Source organism: Pan troglodytes, chromosome 20 (assembly GCF_028858775.2).
Source record: "Pan troglodytes isolate AG18354 chromosome 20, NHGRI_mPanTro3-v2.0_pri, whole genome shotgun sequence".
Lineage (NCBI taxonomy): Eukaryota > Metazoa > Chordata > Mammalia > Primates > Hominidae > Pan > Pan troglodytes.
Window position 1 is genome coordinate 53,708,530 of NC_072418.2, and position 11,210 is coordinate 53,719,739.

Consider the following 11,210-nt stretch of genomic DNA (forward strand, 5'->3'; position numbering starts at 1 on the left):
CGTGAGTGAACTGTTCTGGCGTCCCTGACTTGCCCTTTGGGATCTGAGCCTTTCCCTGCCTGTTTGTCTGCACCTGTCACAGCCCCTTCCTTTCCCCACCTGCTGGTGACCTCAGACTTCCAGGCATGAGATTGACACAGCTGGGGTGGCCCCAGCCTCAGCCGAGTGGGTCCAGGTGCACCACATCTGGAAAGATAGGTGATGGCAGAACGTGACACACATTGGATGCATATTTGATTTTACTGGGAGTAGGGGACAGGGCTGGGCGTTCAGGAGTTCTCCGCTATGGTGTCCTCGATCCACTTCACATAAGACAGCACTCTGACGGCGACAGAAGGCTTATTGGGGGTGCCACAAGGGACGTAGCCCCATGAGGTGACACCTTGGAGCACACCATCACACATCAGCGGGCCCCCTGAATCACCCTGGGAGCACAAGGTGGGAGGGGAGAGTGAGAAAGGTCTACGGGGCCCAAGTTCTGCCTGGGGAGCCCCAGCTCTCAGACAGGGCCTCCAGTGCCCACTCCCAGAGGAAGGTGGGCAGGGATTCCCACAGAGGGGACAGGGGCTCCAGTCCTGGCCAAGGGGGAAGGGACTTCAGGGTCCAGCTCCTGCACATGCGGCAGGGGCCAGGAGGACAGTGCCTGCAGACAGGTCAGGGGGAGGTGGGGCAGGACCATCTGCAGGACGCTGCCCCTGCAGGCGCATTGCAGAGGCCACCTCTCCAGGACCACTCTCTGACTCGACAGTAACTACACATTACCACGAGGAACGGTGAACTCTGGTGTGGGGGGTGAGATGCAGTTGTCCCTGGATGGGCGGGGGAAGGAGGGGGAGCTGGGGCACTGATGGGGCGAGTGGCTACAGCTAGCTGGGAAGCAGTGAAGCAGATGCCTGGTTAGCTCTCAGAAGCCAGTTCAGAGGCTGAGTCCCCTCCCTCAGCCCTTCCAGACCCTGGGGGCAGGGCTGCCTCACCACACAGGTGTCTTTGCCACCTTCCAGGTGTCCGACACACAGCATGAAGTCTGTCACCTTCTGGATGTGGGCTTTTTCGCACTCATCATTAGGCAGGATTTCGAGGTCCACACACTGGAGATCATCTGGAAATGAGACTACGAACCCGGGAGAAAAAGGGCTGCAGCCCGACCTCACCTGCTTCCCTGGCCCTTTCTCCCTTGGACGCAGGAGTCCCCATCCCCGCCTTGGGCTACACAGTCTGCCCCCACATACAATTCTCTGGTTCGATGCTGCCCCAGCCGGAAGCCAAACAGGTGCTCCCCACTTCAGGTTCCTGGGTGGGCAACTCCACGACCTTCACAGCGTCTGTGGTGGTATCAGCAGGCTCTGTCAGGCGGAGCAGCATGAGGTCGTGGCTGTAGTCCTCGTCTGCTTGGCGGGTGTGGTTCTCCAGGAGGCTCATGTTGAAGCCAGGGTGTGGGAAGCTCTCACTGACATGAACAAACTGGGCTGTGTTTTCGTCGTCAAACAAGTTGTGGCGACCCAGCCAGAGCTGGTAATTGCTGGGGAAAGATGGGAATGGAGGGATGAGAAGACGGGGAGGGGAAAGGGGGATGGGGCAGGGGAGCATGGGGGAGGGTCCCCAAAGAGAGAAAGGGAAAGAGAAAAATGTGGGTGGGCGGAGACAGAGGAAGAAAGATATAGTTATGGAGAAATACAGACAGCGAATGGGAAGATGAAAGAGTTTGAGAGTGCAAAAGGCAAATGAAGAGACAGAGCAAAAAAGAGCTCAAAAGGACAGAGGGGTGAGAAAGGCAGAGGGGAGGGCAGTGAGAAACAGGGTGAGCAAAAAAGAGGCAGATGAGAAGGATAAAAGACAGGGACAGCGAGAAACAGGCCCAGGGAAGAGGGAGGAAGAGGGAACAGAACACGGAAGGGAGCGAGAAGCAGACAAATGAAAAAGGACGCGGGACGTCAGAGTGAGAACTAGAAACAGAGGCAGAGAGGAAGGAGGAGTGACCGAGTGTGGGAGAGAAAAGGGAGGGAGGCCCTGGGGGAGGGTGGGGGCAGGTGGGGAGGGTGGGGGCAGGTAGGGAGGAGGGGAGGCCTGAGAGCGGCTCAGCTGCAGCTGGGGCTGTGGTGCGGGCTCCCCAGGGGCAGGTGGCCTGGCCTGAAGTCCAAGGTCGAGGCCCCCTTCCCTCCCCAGCACCCTCCCGCGCGTTTCTCACCCTGCCTCCTCCTTCCTCCTCCCTCAGTTGCCCCACCCAGCTCCCGCTGAAACCAGCCCTTCCCTGTGTCTCTCCAGAGTGGAGGGATATCCTGTGGGGCGGGGAGCTGGACAGAGGGAGAGGCGCCCCCTCCCAGGCACACAAGTTGGGGATAAAGCCCTTCCTTTACTCTGGGGCCTCCCTTAGGTCCATCTGGGTGTGTGTTTAGTAGGGATGAGGGAGCGGTGAGGTAGAGACCCAGAGAGAGAGAGATGGGTAGAGAGATGGAGGGTGAGACACAGTGACAGAGATGCCGCAGAGAGACTCAGAGACAGACAGAGACAGGGGAGATGCAGAGACAAGGAGACAGAGGAGAGAGAGGAAGACAGAGACCAGAACACAGTCACACAGAGACACAAGCAGAACCAGATCCCAAGAGACCCAGGCAGCCTTGGAGAGGGGTGTCCAGCCCAGCTCTGCCCTGCCAGGCGACCTGCGCCAGAGCCTTCCTCTCTGCCTCAGCCCCCCAGTCTTGCCTGAGGTTATCCAAGGGGAATGCCACTGGCCTGTCAATCCTGTGGCAGCATAGATGCCCTCCTCCCAGACCCCAGGCCCCTACTCACTCGCTGATGCAATGAGCAGCTGTGAGCACCCACTGGGGGTGCACCAGGATGCCCCCACACTGGAACGTGCTGAAATGGTATAGAGCCGCCTGCCAGGGCTGGGAATGCTGCTCACACTCCCAGCCTCCCACAATCCGGGACTGAATCGGGGGCGCAGCACCTGCAGAGGCGGTGCTGGGTCAGGAAGGGCAGGGTTGGCAGGAGAGGCCAGGGACAAGGCTAGGAGAGGGAGCTGGGCTGTGGGTCTGAAGGGACATTGTGGGTAGAGGACCAGGGCTGGAGGTTGGGGACATGGGCAAGGGGTGTTGGGAAGGGGTGGGACTCTGGACTATTCCCTGGGCTTTTGGAGTGGTGGCTGGACCTGGTGGGGAGATTTGTGCTCTGACAGTAGAGCAGCCTCCAGGGATCAGGGTAGGAGACATGAGACAGTGTCTGGAGCAGACACTGCATCTGGGCGTCAGGTCATTTGGGGTCTGGGGCTGGGGGATGGGAGGTGGTGGGTTAGGGGAGTGGAAAGGGATTCTGGAAACCAGGGACCAAGGTGCCAAGGGTGGGACAGGATCAGAGGCTCACTGAGGAAGAATCTGGAGGGCTAAGGGGCTCCTAGGCTAGGGAAACAGGACCTGGGTTGGGCTTTTGAGGTTCAGGAAAGGATGCAGCTTTAGGGAACCAGGTCTGAGAGGTAAAGAGGAGCATCTGGACTGAAGAGTTTGGGGGTGACTTGGGGTCCCTACATTGGGGTTGGAAGGGGCCAGCTTGGCTGGGACAGTTAGATTTCAGGGCTTCCTGGTTAAAGCGTAAAAGAAAGGGCTATGGTTAAGGCTAGAGGTGGGCTTCCGAGAGGTTTTGGGGTCCTTCCTGTGAACCAGGAATGGCAATCTGAGGGGAGGTTGGGGCCCTGAGAACGCAGTTGCGGTCAGGACTGGGACGGGGCTCAGGAGGAGGGAGGCGTGAGTGGCAGTCCTTCTCGGATAGGGTGAAGGATGGGATCTTCGTTTCTCTTGGGGATGGGGTTCATGGTCTGAGGGTACTGGAAGGATATGGGGTCCTCTTGGAGGCAATCCCAGGAAGAGGATTGGAGAAGTGGTGAGAACAGGCGCCAAGCAGCTGTGGGAATGCAATGCAGGACCCACTTGATGTGAGGTTGTAGAATCACACACTGACTTGGGGGAGGCCAGGGCAGAAGCGCTGGCTGAGAAGGCATTCAGGATCCTTGGGGTGGGGTTCCAGAAAACCAGAGCTGTGTAGGAACAATTCAGGCAGAGAAGGGCTGGGGCCTGGGGCGGGATGGAACTTCCCCAAGGAAAGGAGCATGTGGTGGGAGGGTGTGGGTGTTTTTCCTGGGAGAGCTGGGAGTGCTGGCTGGGAAGGGACATTTGCAGATCCCCCCCATACCAGATGGGGGATCTCACATGCCAGTTTGGGAAGCAGGGTTTTCTGGTGAAATTTGGGGGACCCTGGAAGGACTGGGGAGACCAGATGTCAGGGTCTGGAGGACACAGTTGAGAGCGGACAGCTGGATGGAAAAAGTCACTGGAGTGTGGTGGGATTTGTAGACTCAGGAGCCAAATAGGTGGCCGCAGGGAACTAGGGGGCAGGAGGGGATGATCAGAGTCCTGTGGGATGGGGGAAGCCCATGGGAGGGTTGGGGTCCTCCAGAGAGAGACAGAGATGGCCCAGAATCTGCCCCTTTGGTAAAGCGGTGGGACAGGGCGTTGGCTAGGGAAGAGGAGAAAGTACTGAGGCTTCCTGGGAGGAGCAGGAATCTGGTGTGGGAGTGAGCACTATGACAACATGGAGGAACGGGGGTGGAAGTTTAGGGTGGGGCCGCGCAAGATAGATAAGAGCCGGGGCACCCCGGACTAGGATAGACTGTGGGCCAGAGGGATGAGGGTGGGGTGTTGGAGGGGAAGGTCTTATCGGTGGGGGGGGGGTGAGGCCAGCAAGAGAATCAGGGCCCGTTCCCCCTCCCACATCCCCCCACTGTCTCACCAGTCCCCCCCAGGGACAGGGCGAGGCACAGAACCAGGAACCACATGGTGACAGAGGTGTCCAGGGGCCAGCAGGTGGAGGAACTGGGGAACCTCCCTGGGGAGCCTTTTAAAAGCCCTTATCCCCTCAGAGCCCCACCCCTGCCCTGCTGGCACCCAGATGTTGGCCAAGGCCCTTCCCCTGTTGCCTGGGGGCTGGACAATTGCCCCCCCCTCCGATCCCCAGAGCTGTAGACGGGGAGGGAGAACCAGCACCTGTTCTGCAGTCCCTGGATCACGCTGGACGCATTCCTGGGGTTGAAGCCAGGTGGGGCAGGGCCTGTGGCTCTGGGGCTTTGCTCTGGGGAGCAGCCAGTGAGGCAAGGGGGGACTGAGGGGAAGCAGAAACAGAAGGACGGAGGAATCAGTGACCCCTGGTACAAAGCCCCATATACCTCAGTCTCAATTAAGGCCCTGCACCCCCAGACCTGGTGCCCTCAAATACCAGCAGTTAGGGCTCTGATTCCCTGCAGCACTCGGAGCCAAGATACTAGCATCTCAGCTGCCAGTTCCCCCTGAAATATAAGCCTTGGCCTTCAGAATGCCCTGGTTCTTGCACTCCCAGACCCAGGACCTAGGTCCCCAAAGCTACTGTTCCTTTCATAATAAAACTTTGGGGTACACATCACCACATTCCTAGTGCCTCCAGATCCAGGAATGTGAAGTTTCAGGGGTCTCCCGGGGTAAGTTCTTTAGCATTACAAAATCCAATGTCCCTCCCAAACAATGTTGGGGTCCCATTGAGCCTCCCACTTCTTGCTCCCAGTTATGGGTGCTCAACGTCCTGTCCTCCAAAGTCCCAGAGATCTGGACAACCTTCCCTCCCAGGTCAAGATCAGGCTAACCACAGATTCCAATGACCCTTCCCCCCACCACCAGTACAATATTTAGGTCTCACGAGCCAGGTTCATGTACTTCAACATTCAGCGACCTTGAACATCACATTTTGTGGTCCTGAAGATAATTAGGAACTAGATTCCTGCAGCCTCAATGGTAAACCCATAGGCTTCCAACAGGTTGTCTTGGCTTTTTGGTAAAATCAAAGCAGCTCAGAGTTCCAGCCTCTGCTGTGTATCAGGGACCTGGCTAAGAAAAGGACAGTATTTGCCTTTTTGCCATGGCTACCAGGAAGCCCAGAACTAAATCTTTTTTTTTTTTTTTTCTGAGATGGAGTCTTGCTCTGTCACCAGGCTGGAGTGCAGTGGCGCGATCTCGGCTCACCGCAACTCCTGCCTCCTAAGTTCAAGCGATCCTCCCACATCACCCTCCCAAGTAGCTAGGATTACAGTCGTGTGCCACCACGCCCGGCTAAATTTTTTTAGTATTTTTAGTAGAGATGGGGTTTCATCATGTTGGCCAGGCTGGTTTTGAACTCCTGACCTCAAGTGAGCCGCCCGCCTTGGCCTCCCAAAGTGCTGGGATTACAGGTGTGAGCCACCATGCCCGGCCCAGAACTAACTTAAAGAAAAAGCCATTCTTGGTAATCTAGTGTCTGTTAGGTCCTTTAACTGGGATCCAGAGATAGAGGGTATTTACTCAGTGCCAGACACGATTTTAATCAGTTCAGACGAATCATCTCATTTAATCCTCACAACAGCCCTTTGAAGTCAGCAATAAGATGGTCTCATTTTACAGATAAGGAAACCAAGGCGAAGTGAGATTGGGCCTCTTGTTCAAGATCACACGGGTGGTCATGTGTGTTGAATGAATGGAGCCCTGCTTCAAGCTGCTTCTCCTCACCTAGGGATCGGGGTGGTGGGTGAAAAGGAACAGTGTACAGTGTCTCTGGGTTTCTCTTTGACCCCAGAAAAAAGTCACAGAAATTCCTACAGAGAAACTTGGATCAGCGCTTTGCTATCTTGGCATTAAACAGGTGACCTTGAGCGCCAGCTTTGTCCTCAGGTGGGACAAGTCCTTGGCTAACATCTGGGCCTTGGACAGGGTCTTGGGGGATGGCTCCGTTCTGTTCCATGTCAGGCGGGGCTGCTGGCCAGCTGTGGGGGCTTCTGCTCAGTCAGGGGCACAGGAGATAGGCTAGAATAGTCAGTTCCTCTTCATGGTTTCCCTGATCCACTCCAAGTAGTGGCAGACTTTGGTATAGACACCAGGCTTGGTGGTGTTGTCACAAGGGACGTCACCCCAGGACACAATGCCCTGCAGGATGCCCCCACAGACCAGGGGTCCCCCAGAGTCACCCTGTGGGGAAAAGAGGGGGTCTCAGGTTGAGTGAAACCTCCTGGATTCATCCTCATCCTAATCACCATTTGCAATCTCACCCCAAACCCAATCCATCCCCATCCCAGGGAACCCCAACCCAACTCAACTCAATACAGCCCAGTTTATCCCAAACAGAGCCAACCCAACCCCAACCCCAATTCAACACAGCTCAATACAACTCACCCAACCTATATCCAATCTCACCCCCATGCAACTCCAGTGCAACTGAACTAAGTTAAATCCAACTCAGCCCACATCCTCACCATTCAAAATCAAATCAAACCCATGCCCATCTCAAAATCCAATCTCAATCTTCATGTCTTCTGCATTCCAAACAAAATCTACCTCATCCCAATTCAACCCTGACGTATTTCCCACCCAGAATCAAACCAAACCATTCCCATTCTCAACCCCAACCCATGCCATCTCAAACTAACTATCACATTATCCACCTCAAACAACGCAAGCCCCACCTATAACCCCAACTCCAACCTCACCCCTATTCTAACTTCTCTTCCTACTCCATCTCCAAGCCTAACCCTAGCATCTTCTCTGGCCCAAAGCAAAGAAAATCCAACCCCATCCGGACTCCCACACCTGTCCCCATCCCTCTTCTTCCGCCTGATGGCCCCTCTAGGCTCTGACCTCACAGGATTCTGCGCCTCTGCCCTCCGCGCCTGCACACACCATGGTGTTTGTCAGGCGCCCTGGGTAGCTCTTGTCACAAGATGTGTCCGAGATAATGCTGATGTTGGCACAATGCAACGTATCTGGGAGACTCACTGGGGAAGACAGTGGACTTGGAGCAGATCCATAAATTCCGGCCCTTGTCCCCTCCGCCCAAGAGCCCTGGAGCATAGGATTCCTTGAGGCCTCGCATCCAGCTCCATCCTTTCACGCACCTTGTGACCGGGGGCTCCCAGCGGTCCCAGGCTCGTTGTGGGACACCAGGCCCCAGCCAGACACCACACAGGCCTCCCCCGGGTGGGGGCAACGCGTGGGTAGCACCGCGGGGCGCACCTGGGGGGTCAGGCGTGCGGGCTGGACTAGACGCAGCAACATGATGTCGTTGCGGTGGCTGCGCGCTTCGTAGCGCGGGTGTGGAATGACCCGAGACGCGGTCCGTAGTTGCTCTGGGCCATCGCGCTTGCGCAGGTTGTGCTCTCCCAGGCGCACTCTCATGAAGCTGTGCGGGCGAGTGGTTTTCCCGCCAGTGGAGTGCGGGCCAGTGGTTACCCGCAAGTAGAGGACAGAAAGATCAAAGAGTGGGCAACCCGAGGTCCCCCGACCCTTTAGAAATCTCGACACCCCATTACCTTTTCCCAAGACCCTGAAGCCAATGGTTCCAGCCCCTGCTCCTCAAGGACCAACGAGTCTGAAGTCAGGCACACTCCTAGAACTCGATCCCCTCCAACTACTCCCAGCCCCCTCCTGGTCTGTCCCCGAATCCAGGATTCTCACATCCCTAGAACTGAGGCTCAAAAGCTGGAACTAGTCTTCTCCTTCCTCCTTCAGAGATCGAAGGCTTTGAAACACACACTCCTTCCTCACCCAGGGGCTTGACATCTGGCCTCCTCGTCTTTCAGAACCCAGGAGTTCTGGCGTCTGCCTCCGTCTTCCCCCAAATCTAGGAGCTCTTCCCCCCCACCAGGCTCCCTCAGGACCCTGAGCCCCTGCCTTCATACCGGCTTTGGCAGTGGGCCGCAGACAGCACCCAGTGTGGGGAGATGAGGGAAGCGCCACAGTTAAAGCGTCCACGCTCGTAGAGGGCCACTTGCCATGGCTGGGAGTGGGGTGCACACTCGTCACCTTCCAGCAACTTGTCACCATCCTGGGCTGCTAGGAGAAGGGGTAGAGGATGCCTGAGGACAGGGACGTTTACATTGCCTCCTACACCTACCTTGCACCCTGCCCTAACTACTATATGCCTATGCCTTTCCCCTAACTTCTCAAGACACCCTGCCCTGTTTTTTGTTTTGTTGTTGTTGTTGTTGTTGTTTTGAGACGGAGTCTCACTCTTTTGCCCAGGCTGGAGTGCAGTGGCATGATCTCAGCTCACTGCAACTTCCACCTCCTGGGTTCAAGTGATCCTCCTGCCTCAGCCTCCCAAGTAGCTGAGGTGCCCGCCACCACACCTGGCTAATTTTTGTATTTTTAGTAGAGACGAGGTCTCACCATGTTAGCCAGGGTGGTCTCAAACTTCTGACTTCAAATGCTCTGCCCGCCTCAGCCTCCCAAAGTGCTGGGATTACAGGTGTGAGCCACCATGCTCCGCCTGCCCTGTTGTTTATTTACAATCGCTGCCTGTTTTCTCCAGAACTCTAGCCCCCACCCTATTTGCTATAAGACTCTGGGAGAGAGAGGAAGGGGAACAGACCAGAGGGCAAGAAGTCCTCTGTGGTTGGGGGTGGAGACGGGCACTGGATACAGGTTCAGACAGGTGGTCACTTGAAACGAGTCATTCACGGTCACCAAATTGTCACAGACGTCAAACGCATGTGGCCACTCAGTATGTGTGACCCAGCCTTGGCCCCAGAGTCTGGACATGTCAGCCAAATTCAGTGTGCAGTATGAGTCCCAGATGTGGCTATACAAGGTCATGGACATGCATACATGCACATCCAGCTTCCACACTTAGGTACAGCTATGGACAGGACTGGAAGCTGAAATTCACTTGCATGCACATGGGTTGCAGCTTCAAGAATCACAGCACAGGCCGGGCACGGTGGCTCATGCCTGTAATCCCAGCACTTTGGGAGGCTGAGGCGGGTGGATCACCTGAGGTCAGGAGTTCGAGACCAGCCTGGCCAATATGGTGAAACCCTGTCTCTAACAAAAATACAAAAAATTAGCTGGGCATGGTGGCGGGTGCCTGTAATCCCAGCTACTCTGGAGGCTGAGGCAGGAAAATCGCTTGAACCCGGGAGGCGGAGATTGCAGTGAGCGGAGGTTGCTCCATTGCACTCCAGCCTGGGTGACAAGAGTGAAACTCCATCTCAAAAAAAAAAAAAAAAAAAAGAATCACAGCACAGATGTTCATATGTGTATATGAATATGGATGGTTAAGACATGAATACACACACACACACACGCACACACAAACACACACACAGAATTGGATATTGTTCAGACCTAAATTCAACATCTCTAGTGTGAGTCTTGGCATCCAGTGTCACAGACACTTGCATACAGGGTCTGGACAAAGATGGGTCCTTAAGCCTGGGTTCGAATGTACTAGCTGTGAAACTTTGAGTAAGTTATTCCACCTGTCTGTGCCTCTGTTTCCTCATCTGTAAAATGAAGATTGTTGTAAGGATGAGATAGGAATGTGTATGTGTGTGTGTGCATGTGTGTGTGTATGGTGAGTGATACCTAGCCCTGGTAGCTACTTAATAATATTAGTTGTTTTTTGCAAATGACACCTGGATTTAGTCATAGGGACATCCATGTGAAAGTTCAGGTCCATCCTGAAGATGGCCAAAATAAGTCAGACATCTGCACAGAATTACATATAATAAATAGTCAAGGTTGGCCAGGTGTGGTGGCTCACACCTGTAATCCCAGCACTTTGGGAGGCCAAGGCCGAGGTGGGTGGATCAACTGAGGTCAGGAGTTTGAGACCAGCCTGGCCAACATCGTGAAATCCCGTCTCTACTAAAAAATAAATAAATAAATAAATAAAAATACAAAAATTAGCCGGGCGTGGTGGTGCGTGCCTGTAGTTCTAGCTACTTGGGAGGCAGAGACAGAATTGCTTGAACCTGGGAGGCGGAGGTTGCAGTGAGCTGAGGTCGCACCACTGAACTCCAGCTTGGGCGGCAGAGCGAGACTCCGTCTCAAAAACAAACAAACAAAAAAAAAAAAACAAAAAAAAGTCAGGGTTAAAACCGTGATTCACCCACAAGACATTTTGTAGAGTTAGAGCTGCAGACACCAACCCAGAAGGCCAACACTCAGATGTGGACTTGCTATCTGGGGCAGCACCCAGACACGGGGCTGGGCATTCAAGGTCAAAGACATGCAGCTGAAGCCAGAGGCAGCCAGGGCAGGACATATTTATCCATCTCTAGATCAGCCCCCAAGCCAGATCTGTGGAGTCACTGATTGGGTTTCACATACGGGGATCTGGTTCATGCATGTGGAGAGGATGTGAACATACAGGGCCTTGTATAACCA

General features: G+C 55.1%; 2 protein-coding genes across 2 annotated transcripts; both read right to left on the reverse strand.

The window, feature by feature from the left end:
- Nucleotides 1–221: 221 nt before the first annotated feature.
- Nucleotides 222–4,864, reverse strand: KLK1 (kallikrein 1). The gene is made up of 5 exons (XM_016936680.2): nt 4,780–4,864; nt 2,788–2,947; nt 1,230–1,519; nt 975–1,111; nt 222–425 (listed from the first exon to the last, which is right to left on the reverse strand). Exons 1-5 carry the CDS (start codon nt 4,823–4,825, stop codon nt 270–272), a joined length of 789 nt encoding a protein of 262 aa, XP_016792169.1. The 5' UTR covers nt 4,826–4,864; the 3' UTR covers nt 222–269.
- A 1,489-nt stretch (nt 4,865–6,353) lies between these two features.
- Nucleotides 6,354–9,581, reverse strand: KLK15 (kallikrein related peptidase 15). The gene is made up of 5 exons (XM_054672933.1): nt 9,473–9,581; nt 8,720–8,873; nt 7,937–8,220; nt 7,680–7,816; nt 6,354–7,013 (listed from the first exon to the last, which is right to left on the reverse strand). Exons 1-5 carry the CDS (start codon nt 9,579–9,581, stop codon nt 6,861–6,863), a joined length of 837 nt encoding a protein of 278 aa, XP_054528908.1. The 3' UTR covers nt 6,354–6,860.
- Nucleotides 9,582–11,210: the final 1,629 nt, after the last annotated feature.

Bases quoted from the DNA above. Each gene is read 5' to 3' on its own strand.
- KLK1 (XM_016936680.2), bottom strand. From the start codon at position 4,825: ATGTGGTTCCTGGTTCTGTGCCTCGCCCTGTCCCTGGGGGGGACTG. The intron at 2,948-4,779 runs GTGAGACAGTGG...CCGCCTCTGCAG, and splicing joins CCTGTCCCTGGGGGGGACTG to GTGCTGCGCCCCCGATTCAG. The intron at 1,112-1,229 runs GTATGTGGGGGC...CCGGGTTCGTAG, and splicing joins CAGCATCGAACCAGAGAATT to TCTCATTTCCAGATGATCTC.
- KLK15 (XM_054672933.1), bottom strand. From the start codon at position 9,581: ATGTCCAGACTCTGGGGCCAAGGCTGGGTCACACATACTGAGTGGCCA. The intron at 8,221-8,719 runs GTATGAAGGCAG...TCGCCCGCACAG, and splicing joins GCGGCCCACTGCCAAAGCCG to CTTCATGAGAGTGCGCCTGG. The intron at 7,817-7,936 runs GTGCGTGAAAGG...TGTCTTCCCCAG, and splicing joins TGGGAGCCCCCGGTCACAAG to TGAGTCTCCCAGATACGTTG.